General features: G+C 39.4%; 1 protein-coding gene across 3 annotated transcripts in view; it reads right to left on the minus strand.

Moving 5' to 3' along the window:
* Nucleotides 1–25,226, minus strand: part of adamts3 (ADAM metallopeptidase with thrombospondin type 1 motif, 3) — a 129,465-nt gene that overhangs the window by 4,894 nt on the left and 99,345 nt on the right. Inside the window, exons 13-22 of one of the 3 annotated variants that reach the window (XM_058636802.1) lie at nucleotides 24,056–24,231; nucleotides 22,237–22,370; nucleotides 21,224–21,347; nucleotides 16,733–16,816; nucleotides 16,216–16,296; nucleotides 11,353–11,516; nucleotides 8,018–8,174; nucleotides 7,550–7,682; nucleotides 2,375–2,582; nucleotides 965–1,082 (exon numbers count right to left, since the gene is read on the minus strand). In XM_058636802.1, coding sequence (XP_058492785.1) covers nucleotides 965–1,082; nucleotides 2,375–2,582; nucleotides 7,550–7,682; nucleotides 8,018–8,174; nucleotides 11,353–11,516; nucleotides 16,216–16,296; nucleotides 16,733–16,816; nucleotides 21,224–21,347; nucleotides 22,237–22,370; nucleotides 24,056–24,231 — 1,379 coding nt within the window. The remainder of the gene's footprint in view (nucleotides 1–964; nucleotides 1,083–2,374; nucleotides 2,583–7,549; nucleotides 7,683–8,017; nucleotides 8,175–11,352; nucleotides 11,517–16,215; nucleotides 16,297–16,732; nucleotides 16,817–21,223; nucleotides 21,348–22,236; nucleotides 22,371–24,055; nucleotides 24,232–25,226) is intronic. The other 2 variants (XM_058636804.1, XM_058636803.1) reach the window with 2 other exon arrangements.

The following is a 25,226-nucleotide window of genomic DNA, read 5'->3' on the forward strand; positions in this document are numbered from 1 at the left end:
TGACCTTTGCCACAAGAGGAGACAATATACTGGACTTATTCTACACAAAGATCCGTGATTCATACAGGGCCACACCCCGCCTCCACCCCTGTCCTGCTTCTCCGGGCTTACAAGCCACTGTTGAAAAAACCTCCCTGAGCCAGGCCCTACGAGCTTCAAGAAAACCACTTTCTGTGCCACAGAAGTCAACAGTGATGTGTCTCAATGACTGATGACTAGTCAGTGCTTTTAAGACACATATCCACTCTTCCCTCGCCACTTCACTGGAACCCCAGCAAGTTTGCGCATCGTCACGTCCTACCTACCCTGTCACATCTGGAAAATAAGGACAACTATGTCAGAACGCTGTTTATTGACTTTGAGCTCAGCATTCAACACAATCATCCACCAGCAGCTGGTAACAATGATAACAATGATGTCTTCATTTCCAGCGCGGAGGTGAAGCGAGCCAGCCTCCCACCACATTCTACAGAGGCACTGCCCTGACAAGCTGCATCACCGTGCAAGACCTTGCAACACGTTGTGAGAACAGCTGAAAAGGTCATTTTTCAGCTGTTCCCCTCCTACCATCCAGGACCTCTTCCTCACACGCTGTGTGCGCAGTGCTTCTGCAATCATTGACCTCCTGCCATCCACAACAACAACAGCTTCTTCCCCCAAGCTGTCAGAGCCTTGAACACTCACACACACATATGCATTAAACAGAAATAGAACTGATTACCTCAATTTACCCAACTCATGTGCTGCACTCCTCCATAGGGAGTACCTGTCTTTATCTATCTATCTATCTATCTATCTATCTATCTATTTATCCATCCATCCATCCATCCATCCATCCATCCTAGTCACTCAGTGACAGTGAAACTGCATGTCTCGGTACAACTTACAAATGAATTATGGGTCATTATAAATGATACAAACTCAGTTTTTGGGGCAAAGTGGCAGCCCTAAAGGACATCTTTACCATGACAGGGTCCAGGTCTGCATGGTCTCACAGCCTCTGGTTTTTCACCGCTACACTGATCTCCAATCCGGCAAGTCACCAGACGCCTCTCCATCCCCTCGCCACAGGTCACCGAGCACTGCAGAAAGAGACAACAAAATATAACAGTTGGAGTGCCCAGCGAAAATTAGTGCAGGTCACACAGATGCGAGGGAATCTCCTCAAGGGGACATCACTTTGTCCCCTTTCCAGACTGGTGTGACTTTGTGTGAGGGCTCCGGAATATCTGTGCACATGCAGCAGGTTTACATTTTAAATTAGACTAGAATAGATTTTTTCATACCTCCATCTGGCAGCATTGGAGGATATTCATATTCAGAATCAGATTTTTTTTATTCTAACTAGGAAAAAGCTAGATCAATGTACCAATAATTCATAACTCCAGCAGATTCACAATTCAATGATTAACTGTTTACTTTACTTTGAATAATGTGTCGAAGGATAACCAAATCCTTCGTTTTCTTTCTTAAATGAAAGTGATCTGAAAATGATCATTAAAATGAGAGCAATTGTTTCTTGTGCCTTATCTTTAGCTGCGTATAAATATATGAAGTATAAATAATACGGTGGTGCTGAAAATGTTTCTCGGCTCACTGCTTAACTCCTCCCTAGATCTGAACCAAATCTAGACGCCGGTCTCTGAGAGATTCTGATAATTGAACAAAAACATATAAAACCCATTACCCATGAATAAAAAAAGGTTTGAAAAGAGTCTGAAATCTTTCCCAGAGATATTTGCACATTTATAGTTGAGGGTTATATCCAACATTATTCTTTTCAAAACCAACTTTTCATAAGTCAGGTCTGCAAAACTTTTATTTTCCTCACAATGGCTTCACCCAATGACTCACAGATAAAATCAAATATAAAATAAAAATAACATTTTTGTTATAAGCTCAATCTGGCCTGATTTAAACTATACTATATTTAGATATTTGGACCGGACTTTCTCGAGCACAACTTTAAAAAAACTGGGTGTAAAGTCGCAAACATTGCTACTTCAATCAGAATCTTATTAGGTAAATTGTTTAATACATTCTATTAAGTGCTCAAAAATGCCTTTATACATTACATGGAAACTGACATGGGCATTCCATAAAGAATGCTCTAATCTGTGCCCATCACTCAGCCAGACGCATCATTAATTGGATTTTTCTTTGGTTTATAAATATTTCATTTTGTAAAATGAAAACAAAAAGCGTCTTTCAAGCTGCTGCTGTAACAACCCACGTCAATGGAAACTGCTTTTGACAAGATGTGACGGACAAAATAAACCAAGCACAGAGTTTAACTCGTGTGGAAACTGCATTGGCCGTCAAAAAGAGACGGGGGAAAAGACATTTTTAATAGTTTTAAAAGTGTATACGGAACCTCTGACCAGGCTCCGGTCCTCCATTGAGCAGGACATGGGACTCTGTTACAGGGTCGCCGGCTCTCTGGCTTCTCGCTGCTGCAGTATTTGCTGTGGACAGAGCGGTTGGTGCCATCATGCAGCAGCTGCATGCAACGAACGGTCCGGATCTGAAAGCCCAGGCTGCTGCAGGTTTTAGTACAATGCTCCCACTCATCTGAGATCCATCTGGAGAAATACACATGAGGAGATCATAGAGTTACTCCTGTGCTGATTATACAGGAGGTGCAGTACTTTTAAAGAAGATACACTTTCAATGAAAAAAAAATAAATAAATCTGATCTGATAAATACTCAATAGACTCAGAAACAAGATAATTCCAAGGTGGAAACAAGTTCTTAGTTTTGATTTTGCAAAACCGGCACATTCAAATTGAGAAAATCTGCTCTTGCAATCAATTTCACTTGGCCAAAAATATGTACGTGATATACATATGACCCGGCAACCTAGCCTGTAGCTCTCCAGTGTTGGAAAGTGTTTCTGTGCGTTCCTGGATTAAAGTGCACGCAACACAAGGTGACTGATTTCAAGTTCACTCGTTTGTTTGATATGTTTCCAATAACAACTATTAAATGAAAAATAAGACATCTTATCCTTAACACATCCTTGTTGAAATGTGTTTCTGAGACACTTTTCATCTCATTTGCTAGAAACCTCTCGAATGGAGCCTAGGAAGTGACATGTGTGGAAAACAAACAAACATGTGTGTCTTTTTCACAAGTGACCCGTGGGAACGACATACATAACCCGTGGCGTTTGCAAGCACGTGCTATTTCTTTTTTGTAAATATGTAATAAAAGAAACAGCAACCATGGCAAATGTTATTGTGTTGTTATATATGTGTTGTAAATTATGTTTTTTTTCTACCAAAGTGCGGCGAACAGCCTGTCATCAGCGACAACCTGAACGTCCTCCAGGAACAGGCAAAGATCTGTCTTTTTATGTTTTTATCTATACAGAGACCTTGGGTTTCGTGAAAGGCGCTTTATAAATCTAAGTTATTATCATCATCATCATTATTATTTTTATTATTATCATTATTGTTATTATCATCATCATCATCATGAACAGCTGGCTGTGATATGAGTGCAGGGACCGTCTACAAATTGCAACACGGACAAAGCAAACGTTCAATATTTCACCATCATACATTGTAGTGTCTTTGGAACGACAACACAGTTCATTAGTCTCCTTTAAATGATACTAAAACACGTGCATTTTCATAATTTATATTCAGAATATTAGCTAAAATCATCACCATAATAACAACGCCGTGCCTGTAAAACCATCCATTTTGTGGACAGTCCTTGCACAGCTGACAGGACGTCTCGTTTATCTACTTTATTTTGGTAGGAAAAATCCACCATATTGTGTCTCAATAACAACCAATAACAATAACACACATTATTAATGAGCGGCCACCAGTTATATATCTTGTTCCCACACATTATTAATGCACTGCCACATGATGGGTTTTTTTCCTCACTCTGCCAGGCTCTGCCCATACTCTTCACATTCCTATATCCTGAAATAAATAAAGCTAGATATGCAAATGTCCTGCTGAAGCAGAGGACTTAGTGGTGTTTTGGAGGGTGGAGCTTTGACATGAGGGCCAATGGGAGGGGATGGAATATTATGTAGCTTTTTTTAGGTTTACAGAACAGAGCTTTGTAGATTCCATGGTAAATTATCAAGGGACTTCCTAAAATAAGGCTGTTCTTCTGGGACCCCTGTAGCCATCCTAGGAGCCATTTTTACCTGGCAGGTGAGTCGTCACATCTCTGTTTGAGATGAACTGACCACATTTACTCAAAACCTAAATAATTACTTTCAATCGTTGGATAGAAGTTATAAATGCCTTGTCTCCCCCAGGACCACGAGTTGGTGTGGCATGCATTCCGGGAGACTTCCGGGGTATATAAAAATAAAAGCTGTGAAAGCATGTTTTATGTGTACTGAGCTAAAACTCTCCTCACACTCCCGAGCTACAATCACATCCCCATCACAAAGAGATGACGCTCAGACCTTGGTGAGTGGAAGATCAATCTATCATCACAGTTCTGAGCTGTTTTGTAAAAAATAAAACTCCAGGACCTTCAGAAAGTGATCTTGAGACAAGGGACAACATGACAAGCTGAAGGGTCGACTCGGGAATCAACCAAAACCAAAGTTAAAGCTGGAACTGAAGGATATTCATTAATTATTCATTTGTCATTTTCTCTATCACAATAGGATTTCCATATTGATTTAATTTAGGTCACAATATCTGTGTAATTGACACTCTGACAAGGTAAGAGCTCTTCCTGAGCACAGCAGCTGGCAGACGGAGAGTCGATTTACAGTGTGAGGTTGAATAATTGAACTTCTAGTATCCTTAAGACCTGCCACAAGCAGATTTGAGATTTGGATGGAAGATATTGGCAACAGTGTCGTTAAGGACAGCTGCCTTCAAATCCCCCCGTCATCTTTAAAGCCTCTACCTCTTCTCAGCTTCTTCATCCCCTCTCTCAAAACCACTTCTTTCTCCCCACAGGCCTTTACTGTCATTCATGTATTCAGACGACATGACCTCGTGACAATTTCCTCTTCACTTTCACCTTCCTGCTAGGTTTAATGCGGAGTGGGATTTTCCTCACACATTATATTTTATCTCACCCTATCGTCATCTTTTTTGAATGACTTTTAGACAAAATACCCCCCAATTTTTTGAACCATGTCGTTCTCCTATGAAAGGATATATTGACAAAAACTGATTGTAGTTAGATCTTACCCTCTTGAAATAAATCTAATAAATAAATAAATAATAAGACACCAAAACATGACTTCTCTGTCATCAAACAACAGGACTGAGCTTGAAATGAGCCACTAAAAATGCAGAATGCTGCCAAAAAATCCACAGTGTGTTTGTTTTTTGTCTAAATTTAAGTAAGACAAATATTTACTCCAGAATCACATCTTATCAGCGGGGAAACAGCATTTAGATAATCAGTCCTGTCTAATGAAACACTGAGGGTTAGCCGCCCTTTAAAAAAACCCCACAAGATTAATATGAATCTTCAGCAGCAAACAAGATAGAGTATTCATTAAAAATGTTCACTCTTCAACAGTTTCTGTGGAAGAGGCACAGGAGCCACAGGCATATTTCTGTTAGATTTATTTACTTTTATTCATCCCGAGGACTAACCCTGTAAGGGTCCAAGGACACTCTGGACTCTCCGTTAATGGCTCTGGTTTTCTTACCCTCTGCAAGACCAAAGCTGTTAGCGGATGTCGCTCTGACACACAGGTCAGGTGATGTTGTGACATGAGGACGGCTGTAAGGGTGCAGTGGAGATACAGCAGAATCAATTGGACCACATTCAGCAGTCTGGTCTGTAATGGGAAGCATTTGTGGCCACGTTCTTTGAAGCAGTTTGACTGCAAAAAACCCCCCCCCCACATTTTCACACATTTTTTCACACATTTTTACTGAGTGCCCGCTACTCACTGGGCATCCTTTCCCTCCACACTCATTCACTTACGAACACTGATCACCACTGATTAATCTTCTTTCTTTAGTCACGTCATTCGTTTTTACAATTCAAATGATAAAAATCTAATAACACTGCAGAGCCGTTCATCCATTCATTAAAGCCCTCATTGTCTCCGATCTGCCACATATGCATGCATGCAGACAATCGGCTTGTAATGTAATGGCTCAGTGAGTATATTGCTTGCTCAATACTAGATATATATATATATATATATATATATATATGTATATATACCTAAACAACATGATTGTGTGAATATGTAAATATAAATCTGCCTTTGGAATTTGCAGAGTTAAAAATATCCATGAAGAAAATAGACGCAAATTACGCAGATTAGCTGAAATTGAGAATCAGTCACATTTTCTTCTGTGTTCTCCTCACTGTGATGATATACACGTTACGAAGAAACAGCAATGTTTGGAGCTAGGGCTGCACGGTAAATCGTTAAAAAATGGTGATCGCGATTCACAGCTACACGTGATCTCATTTCTAAATGACAACAATTCGTCTGCATCGCACAATCACATAAGCACACTAGCAACAATATGTCAAATAATCACATCACAGATTTTTTTTTTGTCAAACTGTAAGAAATTGGACGTACAATTTTGGTCAATCATGTTTACCACAATGTTCTCCCCGTGTGTGTGTGTGTGTGTGTGGGATTCCTCCCACAGTCCAAAAACATGCAGATTTGGGGATTAAATTGGTAAATTGGACACTTTAATTGACCCTTGGTGTGAGAGTGAATGGTTGTTTGTCTCTATATGTGGCCCTGCGAAGGACTGGCTATCTGTCCAGGGTGTACCCCACTTATCGGCCTACGTCAGCTGAGATTGGCACAGCTACCCCCGCGACCCTCATGTGGAAGATAGAGCGGAAGAAGACAGATGGATGGATGTTTACCACAATATTCTCCCTGTGTGTGCGTGGGTTTCCTCACATGAAAAAACATGAAGATTTTGGGATTAGGCAAATTGGACACTCTAAATAGACTGTACTATAGGTGTGAGAGTAAGAGTGGAAAGTTGTTTGTTTCTATAGTGCTTTCAGATAGAGACGGTTCTGGTTCTGCCGCCTTTCAGGAGCCTCAGAATATTGGGGCTTTCTGGTGAATCCGCCTACGTTCACACCAGTTTAAGAGGAACCAAAGTGGGAGAATGTTACTCCACGATAGTCAGGTGGAAGAAAACATCGGCAAAATGTCCATACTTCCTCTACTTTCTGCTCGTCTTCACAACACAGAATATGACACACCCACTGATGATGTCACGGTTCAAGAGAAAGAAATGCTGGTTTTTGGTTCCAGCTGAGAACCAACTTTCCAGGTTCCAAAACCAATGGTTTGAACACGCTGGCCACTTCAAAATTAGGTTCAGGAACTGGAACTGGCGCAGAGCCCTGTCAGTGTGAAAGGGCTGTATGTGACCCTGTGACGGACTAGTGACACTGTCCTTTGCCCTATGTCAGCCGTCACCTGGGATTGGCACCAGCGCACCTCGCACCACAGTTATAACGTTTTTAATTTCAGTGTAGCTCACGTTGAGAGACTTTAACATTTTTATAAACAGTTTGAATGTTTGGATGTGGGTCTATACTCACTGAGGCTGCGTGCAGTCCTGGAGGTTACACATTCTACGGATGGGTTTCGGCTTCTTACTGGCGTCACAGTATCCTCGATGGACCATCTTGGTGTCTCCTTTCTTTCGACATCCATATTTGGTATACTGGAACCCTGGGACAGCAGAGAGGGGTTTTCAATAATGCAATATATAGAATGCATAAAAAAGCCTACTTTTAACAGAGAAGAAATGATCCCACGTCACTTTAGGTGTAAAGCTCTTGACGAAACACACCGCAATAACATCAGTTGGAAATAACACTAATAATTAAAGGCTTTTAACATCAAAACAAGAACAAGACTCATCTTGAAAAGGTGGGAAATAAAGCTCATAAAAACATATTAAGTCTCTTTGAAGGGGAACAGAGAATGAAATACAGATAATTATATTAGCATAAATGGACAGAAATTATTCCTTTCTATTATGTTGATGCTAATCCATCAGTTACCTCCAGCACAAGGTTTGGAACATGGGGACCAGCTCTTCAGAGCCCACTCATACGTTTCCTCCTGGATGACGTTGTTGGTGTTGACGGGCACAGAATCTTCGTGGATGATGTACTTGTACATTAAAGTAGACCGGGTCTCATTGTCCTTGGGTATTATCTGAAAACCGAGGAGAGAAAGGCAGCACCATTACAGTAACATCATAGAAGCAGTGTTTATTTGAAAAGAGTACATGTTTCATTTCAAGAGACAGCAGCCAAAACAGAAGGAAATAGCTCGAGCCTTGTGCCAAACAAAGGGCAGACGATTAAATCTGAACAAATTAAGCGAAATTCATGCTGAAGATGACGACTCTGAAAACCGATTCTTAATTTTTCCTCACGCCAAAGTTGCGTCGCGAATTAAAGAAAAAAACAAACAAACAATCCCCACCAGGAGTGAGGAAATAAAAATGAGCTGTTGTTATGGGAGGTATGGTCTGGGGGATTAAGTGGGATTATACGGATCCATGTTTCTCAGATTTAGTTACTTCACGTGTGATGAGAGCACTGCATGTGGGATTATCAATAGCCTTTGAATTTATATGACAGCCCTAACCATATTATTAATATGATATATAATCACTTTACACATGATTAAATAAATAAATGTACATAAGAAAGGAGGATGAAGACGTCAGCAGGAGGAGGATGAAGACGTCATCAGGAGGAGGATGAAGAGGGAAGGTTCTCAGTCATTCAGGTTATTGTTTCCTCATGAGTGTAGACATAGACCCCTGACCTTGCTTGAGTGGTTATAGGCCATTCAAGCAAGACAAGATGCCTCCTTTATATCTACGCCCCTGAGGGGACTCATTTGCTTTCACCGTCTACTTGCTGCCAAATTAAAAGTGAATGATTCAAGAACAGGGAAAAATAAATATCTTATACTTCTCCTCTAATAAGATCTGTAAATGAACTTAGTAATTACACAACAAAGTAATTACAAATGACAATATTTGAAGAACCCTTGCTTTGTGCTGAGGTTCACATTTATAAAGATGAACATGATCACATTGCTAGTAAAACGTTTTAAAACACAACTTCTTCAGTTCAATAATATTCTAACACTATAACACTATACTGACAATAAAAATAGGTTATGGATTGAAAGTCAGGCCATCAACGTCTACACCTGCTCAAGGTCTTGCTGGGGACTCTTAACCTGACTGAACACCCGATGCATTATTGGTACAATGCCACACCAAAGAAAGTAATACTGCATTGATTTATGTGTGAGGAGGACAATGCAGATAAAGACGCAGCTTTTCCAGTTTGGTTCTCACTATAACTACATGCTGGTAAACACCACTGTGTAAAGTCACAAAAACTATTCTGTATGCAAAGCAAAAACAGTCACTTTTTTACATGTTATAAACCAAAATCATATTATTTTCTGTGAAAACCCCGTACAAGTAGTTAAGAGAATAACAAAGTGAAAAAAATAGAATCATGAATGACTTTTCTTTTTATACACTGTAGTGTTTATCCCACAGGGTCAATATGGAGACAAACAACACTCTCTTAGTTGCTAGGTTACCTACGCTGAAAATCTTGGGGACGTGACTGAAACCCACACAGGCACTGGAAGAACATGCAAACTCCACACACAAACTCAGCTGGTTTACCTGAGTCTGAAAAGCAGACCTTTCCCGGTCATTCACGCAGTCACTAATTTAATTATCCTCAGTCTGGTTATAGGGAGGGACTTTAATAATACTTCACCGATTTGCATTTAGCTTTGTATTACTAGAATAGGGCTAGTATTTTTGAAAAATTGTGCTTCCCAACCTCAGTTTCCCCTGAGTTGAGAAATATCTTCATTCTTTCTTTGTTACGTGCCCACAAGTGACACTTTTGCCTGTTAGCGTACCTGTTAGCAAAGATGGCGGACACTGTTTACATTCTGAGAACGAGATCCCGTCCCTAAGAAGTGCGGAATTAGCTTTGCGGTTTTACGCCTCGGACAAAGTGTCACTGGTGGGCGCGTAACAAAGAAAAGAAGGAAGATATTTCTCGACTCAGGGGAAACTGAGGTTGGGAAGCACAATTTTTCAAAAATACTTCCTCTATTATAGTAACACAAAGCTAAATGCAAATCAGTGAAGTATTAGTAGTAGTATGATGGATTCTTCATTTACATTTAACAAAGCTTTCATTTATGACCATTGTCAACATTTTTCTGGATATTCATTACATTTTGTTGTATTATAAATGTAAACATAAGAGATAAGACGTGTCATAATTACAATGTTGTAAGAGGTTTTCCAAATTATTTTTTATTAATTTATTATTTATTATCCATTTAGGGTCACAATGGGAAATATTTTAAGACTGTACTTTCACGTTCCCGTTTCACGTTACGTTTTGCATTCCTCGCAATATTTTGGAACTACTTTTTACAAACTATTTCCCACTGTGTATGTGTACATAAGCTGAAAAAGAGTAACATTTCAAATCGGGCCACACGGCGGAGTAGTGGCTAGCACTGCTGCCTTACAGCAAGAAGGTCCGGTATTGCGACCTGGTGTGTGCGTGGCGCTTGGGTTTTCTCCGGGTTCTCTGGTTTTCTACCAGTTGTTATCCATCTATCTTTTGAATTATAGTTTGTTGCATTTTGTGTGAGGATAATGGAGTTAAAAAAATGTCATTGTTCTTGATAACATCCACACTTAAATGACCTAAAACCTGAGACAGATAGTGTACTGCATCGACTATAGATGTCCCTAAAAACTATAGGGTGACAGTTTACATCATAATATACTACAGTAGTAGGTAAAGGTAAAATTATAGTAACACCATTTTTTATTTTACATAGAATTTCCAGCTTCATGGCAATAGTGCAGTAGGGTGGAATATAACAGTAATAATAATTATGTCTATGTAATACCTTGGTAATGACAAAGGCTATAAGCTACCATCAATAATACCTTCACTTGAAAATATCTGTGAAGCAAAATTGATAATTGTCATTGTTGATTAAGATGCTAGAATCATAATACCACTGCTCTACTTAATATTATAACCATATAATCACCATTTAGTTGCTGTGCTGCACAGTGTTACCACGTCTCACAGATGTCTCCCGTGCATATTGTCATCTCTCTTTAGCGTTAAGTGCTAAATGTGGATAAAACGTCGAATTTCACTAAAACGTCTCGAGCTGGAGATCATCAGGATGGTCGAGAGGAACTGAACCCAATGACCCTGCTTTCTTCTTGCTCGCCATCAAAGAACAACACGACTTTTCAATTCAATCACAAATAAGAAGCTTTGATGGAAAAAGAGGATTTTATTACCAGAACCACCACAGGGTCATGCAGAGGTCCATCAGTGTGCAGGGTCTCCACATTGTCTTCAATGATGTAGTGCCACTCCACTCCCAGGTCAATGAAGCTCCTGGATTTGACCTCCTCCCCTTTTCCGTTGAGAACATAATGCCCCGTTGCCTGGTTCTTGATTGCTGAAATCAGTCATTTGTTATGTGCTATTGAGAGGGGTAAAATATCTTCTTTTTTTTTTCCTTAATCACAAAAGTTCAGGATAATAATATTTGCTGGCAAGTACAATGATTTCTCAATGGAGTAAATCATCATTGGCTTCTCTAGCACAGGAAATAGGTTTTTATTGGCTACTAATTCCAATCACATTTATGTTTAAATATTGAAGCCCTCACTGTTTTTGTCTTAATGTTTGCATGCTGAGGCTTTGCAAACAGTTTCTGTCTGACGTTAGTGACACCAGCATGACCGTATACTTGATTTTCAAATGTACTATTTGTAACTCCCGTTCATATTCATGCTTTTACTTTTTTTTAATTTCTGCATGAATAACAATGTGGTGGTTAAGAATTACATATTATGGTTTAGCTCTTTATCATCTGGTTGTTACTCTTGGAGGCTTTTGATATTTGATACTCTAATCATAAAAAATGGCCATATTTTATTAATTTGGACTTGATATCACCTTCTTTCTCTGGAAAAAAAGGATATTGTTGACATTGGAATATAGATGTGTACTTGGATTATTTCTCTACATTGAATGTTTAGTTCTTTTCTTCTTCTACATATTGTTAATTTTCTTCATAATATGAACATACTATATACTTCTGTTGTTGGAGTGAAATCCTGGAATTGTCAACAGAATGATTTGAAGGGTTCTCATTTTAAAAAAAAAGATCTATAAAGACAAACACATGATAAAATATGCATTGGAAATTTGACTGGGTGTTAAAAATGAACAGTTATTGGTTGTTTTGTTTGTTTTTGTTGTTGATGTAATCAAGGGTGTCGATGAGGGCGTAGTAACTGTAAGTGACAGACCATCGAATATTCTCCGAGTTTAAGTTAGGGGCAGACATAAATAAGATTTACATTCTTTTACATTTACATTCACTGCTCCTTTAAATCATTGAATATTGTTATCACAAAAGAAATGATGGATTTGTGTAACATTGTACTGTATTGTACTCAAAATTGTGACCACTGTCTCAAATATCTGAATGCCAGAAAATGAGTTTTAATTTAATAATGAAAATGTCATTAATAAATATGTTTTGGAAATAATAGTAATAAAAAAATCTATCTGCTCTCCTCGCTAGTGTTTACTTACCTCAGATACTTAAAAAAGAAAAAAGAAAGAAAAAAAAAAAGGATTATTTACTGCTATAATGACTATGCAGTACTGAGAAAACTAGCAGCAGGAAACTAACACAGAAAACATCAGTCCTTGAAATAGGAGCAAGAAATCCATCAGCACGTCATTACACAGACAATGACGGTGAGAGGAGGGATGGATGCTCTTTGTAAAACTCAAGTAGTGGAGAAGATACATTTAAAAGCTTTTTCTTTTTTTCCCAAGCATAAGAAACACAATTGGTGAGTGCAAACAGCTTAATCAAAAGTAAGATGTGTGTTTGCATCACAGTGCTGTCAAAAAGCTGCTAAAAGTGTATTTCGTCACCTCTGTTTTACATCTTATGCAGTGTTTTATGAAACATGAATGCAGTATTTGACTTAGATTTGACTTTTGAGGATGTGCCACATGGTGCAACGTCTTCCCTGCATCACTATCCCTTCCATAGTACGGTCACGAACATTCATGTGCAGCATCACATGGCGCCATAGTTATACTCTTTAATCACTAATGTCTTCCTGAAAAAGACGTTATAAGAGGAAATCAGTCGTTTTCGGAAGGCCAAAATCATCAGCTTAATTTATACGTACATACATGCAGCTATTCATCTCTTAACCTATTTGTGTGCAGCTTATTCTCACCATTACCATCAAGGTCATTTGATTACTTTTGATGATGGTGATTTGAAACAATGGTTATGTAAGACACAGACTAGACTTGGACTCTATGATATGACATTGCCGAAAAAAGCATGTAACGATATCTATCAAGTAAGGATTTTGTTATTGTTATATAAATGATTCGATTCTAGTGGCTAGACATCAATAGTGTTTTGACACTGTGGGAAACATAGCTTTCTCTAGTTAAAAGCTATAGAAAGCAGGATTGCTCTACAAAGAGCTGATTATTGCGTCTCTATTGTGAGACTGTCCTGAGCTCCTGTCCCCATATGAGCAAAGATAGACAGATGTCCCCTATTGTCGTCTACATTTTTTTTGGGGGGTGGGGGGGGGCTTTCATAGGGAGTTTTTGACAATCCTAGAAAAGCCATCTTTGCAGTAAAGAAATGTGCATGTGCAGCCAACGAGTGTGCTGTCGTCTCTGAACTGGACCGATTTCCACAAGAAAAGAAAACAGAGAAGTCCTAGCTCTCAGTCAGATCACTTCATTTACATTATGCTACCAGATTATTTGGGAATGATTGATCAATGATGACAAAAGCATGTTGCCTTCTCCAGCTTTAAAGGACACAGACGGTACTTATTTTTGAGCTGATTTCTGACATTTTTAAGCTGATTTCTAACAGTAGGGACAGCTGTGCAAATGTTGCAAATGGCCATGAATAGTCCCACATACCTGCTGACATGCTGCCTTTCCTGCACAGGGAGGTAGTGATTTTCTCCTAATCACGTACGTATGAAATACAAATCAGTTTCTTTGAGTACCAAGAATTATATGCTTGAATGTCTGTGATTGAGTCTCCTTAACTAGTAGTAGGTTCAGCTGGAAGCTTTTTTTTCGTTCGTTTTTTTAAAAAGCGCATAGTGGATGTGGGTGTTGGTTGTGGGTGTGGGGGAGGGTGACTCATTATTGCTGCTTCTGATGGTATAATTTCCTTCCTAATAAGAGGAGGTCACATCTACATAGTAGGATATTGAAATATATGTGTCAATGGACTGTGATTTATGCATACTGTACTCATGTTGGCAGTGGATTGACGTCTCACATGGTCAGACGTTTATCTCCACTTATTATGAGTTTACTACATTGACGACAGCACTCTGGTTTGTTCTCAAGAAGGAGATCAAGGGGGCGCTCTGTTGCTCTGTTGCTCTGAGCACTGTCACTGTAATGATTATTCATTGTCTACTGCTTTATCTTCCACATGAGGGTCGTGGGGACTGAAATTATTAATCATGTATAAAATAAATATGTAAAAAAAAAAAAACAACACACACAATAGCACAGCAGCTGCTCTGCCAGTTTTCAAACCAGAAAATAAGGCCAGATCAAAAAGAATAATCTCCATGGCTCAGCCTGAGGTTGACAAACTGCCTCAATATGCTGTAATATATATCCTATGTATGCAAAAAAAAAGGCAGATATTGTCTTTGTTTTTACTGATGCTTTTAACAAACTGATTGGTATTTGTTTATTTCAAAAACGGGGAATTGACTGCGTCCTCACAAACCCCGGCAAGAATGAATTTAAAGATCTTGTTGATCTTGGAACTTGGAACTAGCACTGGTACTTTTTGTTTTTCAGGAGCTTTTCCTGGTTAAATGATTGTGTGACGTCACTGTAAGAATATTAACAGTAGGGTTGCAAAGGGGGTGAAAAATTCCCAATAAATTCCCAGAAAATGTCCATGGAAACTTTAGCTTGGGAATTTTGGAAGTATTCCAGATTGGTAACTTTCCATGGGAATTATGGGAATTTTGGGAATCGACGAAAAATTCACTTGAAATTTGGGATTATTTAAAGAAACTGAGTCATATACCATAATAAATATATACAATTGTTTTGTCATAAGCAAACCAAAGACCATACAATTAAAAAAACATGATGCAGATGTATTTGTATTTAGAACTTTCATAGAACAATCAATTCTAACTATAACTCTGAATGTTGACTAGAATATATTTTACAGCTCCCCCCTTCAGAGTGTAAAATGAAAGCAACTCCCCTCTCGTCTAAAAAAGTCTGCTTAAAAATGTGAAGTTAAAGCAGCTTTCTCCTCCCAAAAAAGTCCCATTCAACATGTCAAATAAAAGCATTTTTTGCCCAAAGCTTCTCAGTGTCAGCGCCCAACCTTGTTGAGGCATGGAGTGGAGAAATGAGTGGCTCTTTGAGTCTAACACAGAGCCATCTTCAACAGGGAGAAGCCTGAAAGTATTTGGCCTCCAGAACCTCCAGAACATGCAGAGACCAGGCTTGAGGAGCTTCAGGAAAGCTGCTTTAATTGAACATTTTTAATCAGACTTTTTTAGATTCACATTTTTAAGGGGAAGCTGTAAGAAATATTCTAGACTATGCTACTATATATATATATATTTTTTTTTTACCAACCATATTTATGTTCCCAACCTTCAACTTTGAAATTTTCCAGTTTATTCCCATGAATTCCAATGGAAATTTTCCAACTTTTCCCAGAATTTTGCAACCCTAATTAAGAGTGTTTTGTGGTTCGGTTTGTGAAAGAGACATCACTATATGTTATTTGCACAAAGGGTGGTGTTCCTATACTATGAACCTGAGCCTGTGTTAAATACACGACATTTTACATATGTTAACTCTATATTTCTCTGCACATGAATTCTAATCAGTACCTCTGTGCAGCCAAGAGAAAAATCATCCAGATAAAGCAGATAAATGAAATTGATGAATAATCCATGAGGAAGATAATTTTGTCAGCCTGATCATGGACTAAATTATGTATCTGATAGCTATGATTTTACCTTCCCAGTCATACAGGAAACTGACGACACGGAGCTATTTTTTTGTACGTGATATGAAGTCACACTTACCAAGAATTTGAGGGGAGGCCTCATGTTCTTGTATGATCACATGTCTAGCTCCAGGAGGAATAAGAAACATCTTAAGGTAGCCTTTGTCAATTTGTAGCAGCAGTGGAAGCAGAGGAGGGGTGGTGTTAGGAAAGATAAGACAGAGACAGGTTAAGATAAACAGGTCCAGTAACAATCTGTTTGTTTGCAGAGGTGGACATCCCGTGAGCTCCAAAGGTTTTGTTTGCTTCGGTCTACAAAGATGTTTAAAAGGAATTTGAGAATTAAAGCAGATGTTGCATCAGCTTTCCCTCGCTGTGAGCAGGGAAATGGTTTTATTCAAACAGGCCTGAGTGGTTCATTCATATCCATCTACCGTCTCATTCCTTTCCTAGTGTTGCCATGACAGAATGCAAGTATGAATTAAAACCTTCAGCCATGTTTCAATAAGGCAGAAATAACAGGTTCTCAGACTACAGGGAAGCAAAGTCGCCCTCTGTCATGGATGTCCACCACTTACAAACCTAGTATGACTCACCAAGTACATTTCTAGAGTCTTCTGTTTCATTCAAAATTACATTCCGTGCTCCTTTGGGTAAGGAGAAAACTCCTCTGGTCTTCCCTTAAAAATGAAATGCATCAGTTAGTTAGTCTCACAGTTTCTCTTCTTTGCTCCATCTACATCCTCTTTTCCCTGCAAAACCTACAACGATTAATAGAATTAGCAGAGCACGAGCCACAGCAACTAACACTGGAGGAGGAGGCAAACTATTTCCGCTGGCACAGAGACACTTGCACATCACCACGACTAAACCTCAGAGGTGTAATTACTGGCCCTTGGAGTTGACAAGCAGGTTCTACACCCTCTGCGTCCTGACGCGTCACTGTCGGTGAGTGGAGGAATGTAGCAGGGTTCAGAGGAGGATACAGCACGTGGGAGCATGGCAAATAATACACGGTCCACGGTATATTAAAAACAAACTGCAGAGGCAAATAATTGCCCCTTCACTGTTAAGACAACAGCTTAGAAATTAAAATCTGAGGGTTTTTGGTAAAAAAACAAAAACACAAACACTTGCAAGGTGGCTGTCTAAAAAGATCCTTGGAGTGTTCGGGTGAAGCAAGTAATCACTATGCCAGTTTCCATTCAGTCACTCAGCTGCTATGTGGCCAACAGCATCCTATTAACCTATTACCTCGTTCAATGTGACACTTGAATGTGTACAGACACGTTTAAGTTAGTTTGTTAGGCTGTTGAAGCGACTGCAAGAGACACACTTACATGAAATGACCACATGAATTTCCTTTTTTATTTCGAGAGAGACTCGGCCGTATGAGGAGCCAGTGACAGTCACTAAAGTCGAGTCGGACCGAACTAGAACACTTAATTAGTGACACGGAACAGAAGAAGCAAAAAGCTTTCATCGAACATCTCTACGGCGTTAGGCATCCATCGGCACTACAAGCTGGACAGACAAAAAAAAAACAAAAAAACAATGGACAGAAAAGAGTCTGCGAGGGACACGGTAGCATTGGATACTTGCATAGTGTGTTTTCCAACAATGAGGTTTCTTTTTGGGCTCTCTTGCTTAACTGTTTCCCTGTTAAAAAAGGTGGGTGGTTAAATAAGAGTGAGATCAAATGGAAACGTATCATAATTTCAACATCCTGAGACGGTTTGATCACGCCAAGCCGCTCACTACACACTTTTTAATTGTCTCAAGCCCCATATTCGCCTTTCCATCTAATATCTTCTTATACAGCCAATAAATGTTATGACACATTATTGATACAGAGGCTTAAAAAGGCAATGACTAATCAGCTAATCAACGACAGCGACATTTTACTTATCTCTTATCTCATACTCATTAAGTTAATGAGTTCTAGGCAAAACATAAGTGGACTGGGTTTTGTTTGCTCTGTGCATTCACGCAACATAACCTGAGGGAAGTGCCTTCAATTAACGACGTTTGGAAAAAAGGGTGAGTTTCATTTTTAATAAGCTCATAAGTTTGATCGGTGAAAAAAAGCACAAATGCATTAATAAATAAATTAATATCTTTCATTATCTCTGTTAATTACTAAGGGTATTAATCTAAAATGATCCCAACTGTCTGAAGTAATGGCTGTGACGGCCGTCAGATACTCAGCACACCTTTGAGTCAAGTTACTGTATATTTTCACCTGTACGATCTCATGTAAACATTTAAACATTTAAACAAAAGACATTTTAACAAGACAGCTTAATATAAAATAATGTGATTAAAAACAGTACACCTGGGTCCGCAGAAGTATACCAGGGCCTTAAAAGTCCTGTATGACCAAACCCAATGAATAAAGAATTTGTCACTTTGCCACCACACAACACTTCAAATACCAACAGAAAATTGAGCTATTGTTTGCCAAAGACAAAAGAAGAGTAGAGGGGGGAAGGCATGTTAGGAGGCAACGAGAGAGAAGGAAGGGAAGTACTGTTGAGGTGGGAGTAAGGACTTTAAATGTAGGGATGAGACCTGGCTGATATGATGGAGAGAAGGAAGGTAGATTGTTTAGATAGAGAGCGAGATGGAGTCGTGGTATTTGTGAAGAAACTGTTTGTGAAGCGAGTTCTGGAAGTGGCGAGAGTGTCAGAAGCCGGAAACTGAAGGTGTTATGTTGAATGTGCTCACTGTTTATGGCCCACACATTGCGTTTCAGTTACAAGAGCAGTGGGAGTTCTGGGGTAAGTTGGATGAAGTGTTGGAGGGTTTTCCCAGGGGAGAGATAGAGATGATTGGAGCAGACGTCAATGGGTATGTTGGTGAAGGGAACAGAAGTGATGAGGAGGTGTTGGGTTAAGGAGGGGAATTTGGGAGGATAGAGGGTTGTCAATTTTGTGAAAAGGATGGAAATGGCTGAAGTGAATACATATTTCAGGAGGAGCAGAGGGTGACCTATAAGAGTGGAGGAAGATGCTCACGGGTAGATTATATACTATGCAAGATGAAATCTGAAGGAGATAGGAGACTGCAAAGGTATGCAAAGGGAGAGAGTGGCTAGGAAGCATTGGATGGTGTGGAGGATGGCTTTGGAAACCGAGAAGAGGAAGCAAATGAAGGCGAGTCCAGGATTAAATAGTGGAAGCTGAAAAAGGAAAAAAATGTTGTGCAGAGATCCGGGAGGAGTCGTGAGTGTCTGAGAGGTTGTGAGGAGATACTTTGTAGGAATGAGGAAGGGAGAGGGCAAGATGGAGGCAAGATGACCCACTGTGGTTACGCCTAAAGGGAGAAGCCATAAGAAGAAAAAGAAGGAGAAGAACTATATCCACACAAGGTCAAATGAAAACGCTGGGGGAAAAAAATGTAGTTGGAGGTTTGTGATTCAGATTCTCCAAACTCAAGCATTAACCTTTGCACTCAAACATTATAAATAAACCATGCAGTGTGGGATGAGAACTCAGCTAAGAGTGTCTTCAAAGGGAACATTTCTACTATTTCCCCCCAATTTGACTCTTTTTCCATGAGATCAGTCAAGCCGAGTCACCTTTATTTATACAGCACATTTTGCACACAGGTGAACTCGGGAGATTGACCCTTACTCCGGCAAAGAAACTGTCCTGGCTTTTCTTCTGCAGCCGTGGAGCTCACACACTTCATGATACAGTGTCCTTTCAAGTGGAGAAAATGTGCTAGTATTTGCTTTGATTTTCTATTTAGCCAGACAAATGATGTGAAAGTAAAAGCCAATTTGCCACTTATCTGCATGCAGCTTACAGCGCTACAAGCTGTGAGCCACGACTGTCAATGGGCTCATTATGTTTTTTAATTAGTTTTTGTGCAAGAAATAACATTTAAAAAGATAGTTGCATTTATTTTTTTTTATTGATTATCATCATTAATTACTCAGCTTTGGCCTCTTCGGCGCCGCCCAGGACCTTCATCGTAATGAGAAATCCCTTTAGACATGACCCATGTTGTGACAGAAGCTGAGGTTTGTGTTTCTATACTGAACTCCTTCATCCCAGAGCAAGTTATAAAGTGGGAAAAGCCTTCAGACTCCAACTGTCACATGACATTCAGTTAGAAAGTTGGAGCAATCTCCTAACAATTTAACCACACAAGAGTTCATTGTGTCCAAAGGCAGTTACCCTCATGCTTTACCCTAATTATCCATTCCCAGGCAGCAAATGCTGGTCAAACTAACTTAACCTAAGGGTTAAAGGCAAAAAAAACACTAACTGATTATAACTCAACATTTCCTTATCACCATCAATAAATAATTAAGGGCGCCAGAGCCAATCCTAGCTGGCATTAGGGCTGCAACAACTAGTCGACTAATAGTCAATGGCAAAAGTAGCCGGCAACTAATTTAGTAGTTGACGAGTCATTCGTGACGTCATTGAGTGTATCCCACAGCGCTAAAAAAATGTTTCACCGTAACTCCGAGCGAGACATCGCACTTTTCCCAAATCTTTGATGCACTGACAGCACATGCGCACAAGTGACCCGGAACACAATGATAAGCAACAGCATGGATTTGGCTGAGACGAGGCTAACGAGAAACAAACGCTCCACAGTTTGGGAACATTCATTATGTGGACACTTTTGGATTTGCGGGAGGAAACCAGAGAACCAGGAGAAAACTCATGTGCACATGGGGAGAACATGCAAACTCCACAAAGAAAACGCACTCTGGCATCTTGCTGTGAGGCAACAGCACGAGGCACATGGCTCCAACGTGCAGCCCTGAAGGCGTCATATTAACTGGCATTATATGTTCAGTCACAGTCATATTTCTTTGTGTCTAAGGACCCGAAAACAAACAAAAACAACACAAAACGCATCAGCTAATCACAGTGTAGCTGGGCAGCATGGACCCATTCATTGCTGGTTTCTCTTTTATCTTCCTTCTATTATGTTCCCATGACTATCTTTATGAATCATAAAATATGAATAAGGCTGAGTCTAATTAAGGATTCTGTCATGGCGCATAGATGGACTGATTAAACATTCAAAGAAATAATAAAAAGAATGTATTCATGTATTCTTACCAGGTTTCTTTGGAGTTCTAGTGAAGGTGCCTTTGACGGTGCGGCAGTGGGAGTTATCCCCACCACAAACGCCACATTTGTCCTCGACTTTGCTTGAGCCAATTTCTCTGTCACAGCCAACTTTCTGCAAACCCCCCAAAAAAGACAAACCCACTCAAGAGATCAGTCATTTTGGTCATGAAAAAACTACAATTCACAATTTAGACTCAAGTTGTCATGGACAAAGATGTAGATAACATTTGATTTATGCTACTTGTATGCAATTGAGCTGACGTACTAAACTCTTTTACAAAAAAATAAACCTTTTTTTTTTAACAAGTCAAACTACTGCACATGAGACTGAGACCAAAAAAAGGAAATGTGTTTTGATAAACTGTTGAAAAACTTAAAAAACTACATGCAGTCTTAATTACACAAGTTATATGAAGACACATTCATTGTTGAGACTTTGGTGACAGAGTCAGATTCAAGATGTGTTTTCATTCGCCATGGATGCTGGTGTTTACATCACTGATTAATCTGATCAATTATTTCCTCGATTCATTATTGAGTTGATTGGTCAAGATGGTGTAAGAACATGTCAATCTGTGTTTACTAAACTTTAAAACAACATCCTCAAATGTATTTTTTGGCCACAAATCCAAAAATATTCTTTGCTATACTAGAGTTTAGTTGTTATAAAAAGTGCAAAGAAAGTAGTATCAGTATCAGTAAATCAGATTTTTTATTATATTATTCCAGATTTGGGTGAGCCTGGAAAAATATTAGGTTACATTTTTGTTGCTGCTATAAATAATAACCTTTAATGTATTAAAACATGCAGTGCTGCTTGACATCTACTCCATTACAGCATGTTCTCCCACAGCTGTGGGCAAGTGCTGTGCAGTTATCATTAGTATAATCATTATCATTTAATAAATGCCCCTTAATGTACCCCTAATACATAATTACCTCGTGCAGGTTTTAAAATGTCAACATCGGAAAAAGAAAAAACAAACAAACAAACAACTTACCACACATTCTCCACGCACGCAGATGCTATAAGCATCTTTATAGGAGCACCGCGTCCCATCATGCACCAGCTGCTTCATGTACGCCACGTCTGCCGTTTCCTTTGACTGACAGTACAAGTGACACCTCTTGTTGGCTACAGGACATAATATGAAATCATTACACAGAAGCATTTAGATATGTAACAACATGAAGATTATGAAAGGTTGTGTTATTCTGTACAGCACATTGACTGAGTGTGCGTGACACATTTTTTAAATTGACCAGGCCTTTACTCCGCAATGATTCCTATTGGTTTCTTTAAAATTTAATTAAATAAAAAAATGAAAAACAGAAATTGTATTAACTCGATGTGACGATGTGTCCCACTCGTGTCCCACTCTCATTCACCAGAAACAGAAAGAGAGAGCATATAAGTCCAGTCTTAGCTGCCCTACACTGGCTCACTGTGACATTTAGAGTTGACATTAAGCTCCTCCCCCTTGTATACAAAGCACTTCATGGGCGAGGACCAAGTTACATTGTCAACTCCGTTGTTACCGCAAAGAAGACAGCGATCGTCCTCTGCTCGAAAGAAAATTGGGGATGCCACATTTGTAACTTTGGAACACAGTACACTTAAATATTAAGCCATTAAAACCTATCGTATTCCACCCTGTGTCGTGTTTTATTTGCATCTTTTAGCTTATTTTAAAGTTAAAACCTCTTGACTCTAGCCTGTGTTGTATTTTATTGTTGTATTTGCGATTCTTTTCTTTTCAAATGTTATTTTCTTTTTACTGTGAAGCACTTTGAGCTGCAATCCCTGCATGAAAAACACTTTACACCCTTCCACTTCTACTACTTGTGGCTATATTTGCTATTGGCACAACTTGCCTGACTGCGTCAGTAATGAGGAGCCGCTGACCATCTGAGTCTGCACACAGCAGCCGGCAGTCACAAAGACCTGTCACTGTGGTGACGGAGGCTTTGTTAGATAGTGGAACACACAAATCCAGTGGACGAGTGGACCCTTTCACAGTCATTATAGAAATTACTGATAAGAACGGTAATCTGTGTAAGCTTTTAAAACCGCCGCTATATGTGCAAGGTCGTATGATTTTATATAAGGGACCAAATAATGGCTTTATTTCTTTTGTCCTGTTGTTTGAAATGAATTATAAAAACAGCAAATTGCAACATCAAATCTGTCCTTTGCCTTTAGCTCACCACAAACCACAATAATGAGTTAGTAATAATCAATGGAATGAATCCATCATTGAATTAAACCATCTAAAGTGAGATATTTATATTAAAACAGGACCTTGTATAAAACCACTGTACAGCCCAGTGTCAAATACCACCATCTTTGAAAAGCTTTGTACTTTCAACAGAACAATAGCTTCCCAAATTGCTGCCCGCTGCCCCTGCAGAGTCTCAGCGGGCCCTCTTACTTCTTTTTTTCTACATGACAGACTCTCGGCACTGAAAACGATTTAGTGGCAATAAGTGGCAAACGGCTCCATGATGTGAGGCCAGATAAAAGCAATATCTGATAAAGAATCCGAGTTCAAATATGATATGGGTTCTGCATCTGCACATCGATCACCTTTGTCAGAGGGGTGCAGTTGGACGCAGTTGGACAACTTAAAAACCAGACACATAAAACACTTGAAAATGTCCAGAATACACACAGTTTTCTGGTCAGTATGCAGAAAGTGCGACGAGTGCCGCGAATGCCCCATAAAATCCAGATGGTCTTTGATTGTTCTTTAAAAAAAAAAAAATAAAAAAATAGCCACATAATGGAGGAAACAATCTGTGGAGACGTTGCAGACTTACTGTCAGGATGCTCGTAGGGTAGCCAGTGGTGTTTGGCATTTTGGAACTCAAAGTGGGAATTGCGGAGCTGGCACTGCTGTGCTCGAAAATCTTCAAAGTGCTTGGGACAGTCATCAGTGTTGCACAACTGGTACTCATAATTTACCCCAGGGCAGTCCTGACCACCGTTGGATGGCCTTGGGGAGGGAAACAGATGGACATGAGAAGAGCTGGGCAGACACTGAACATTTGCTTGAAATTAAAGGAGTAAAACTCATGGATTCTCCCCCAACAGATTACTCAGCCTTTTTCAAGTCCCGAGGCTTCTATGATAAATTAAAAATGATGACGATATTGTTTGTCACGGCTTATAAACATAGCTAATTGACAATTACCATTAGCATACATTACCCGCCGACAGTGTGTCATAATTCATTTCCTATACGTCATTTGCTAGTGGGGGCGTACTCCTGGATTAGACTAGATTAGACTCAATAAAATTGTCATTTTCTTTAAATAGGAAAGATAAATAATGTTATTTTACAATTAACAATCTTTCACAGCATACGTGATGCTTGGATGTGAACAACGTATTAAAGAGGTTTTCTTCACACGTAAGAAAGTGTTGTGATACGAAGTGACATGTGTAGAGTAAAGGATTATGAAGGTAAAACTGAAAAACGATTATGGAGTTAAAACTGAAAATTGGCTTTTCAAAAAAGTGAGCTCCACTCCTTATATCGGTCTTAATATAAAAACTCTCTTTAACTCGTGAGTCACTGCACCTACTCCTACACTCCTGCCTTAGTTTTGCTTTGGTGAGGTGATTACTAAGACATTTTCCTGCGGGGTGACAAAGTCAGAAGAGATATTTTTTTATCACAGTACAGGGACTTTAATGACTCTCCCTGTATGAGAGATATTATAAGCAGTTGGCTGTACAATGCGAGTTCACCACTGCTTTTCACTCAGCCCAGCAGTGAATATTTTTAATGAATATAAATATGGGAAATAAAAGGACTGTTTTATCTCTTTTGTTCAGAATAGACGAGGTCAGAGACCAGGTGAGATTGTTGGAGGTGTGGAAGCTTGAGACAAGCTGGACTACAGACCCAGGCTATTCAAATGGCGGCCCGTGGGCCACATGCGGCCCGTGTGGCCCAGCCTGTGGTTTCACCAGAAATAACTAGAG

The sequence above is a fragment of the Solea solea genome, chromosome 8, assembly GCF_958295425.1.
Source record: "Solea solea chromosome 8, fSolSol10.1, whole genome shotgun sequence".
Taxonomy (NCBI): domain Eukaryota; kingdom Metazoa; phylum Chordata; class Actinopteri; order Pleuronectiformes; family Soleidae; genus Solea; species Solea solea.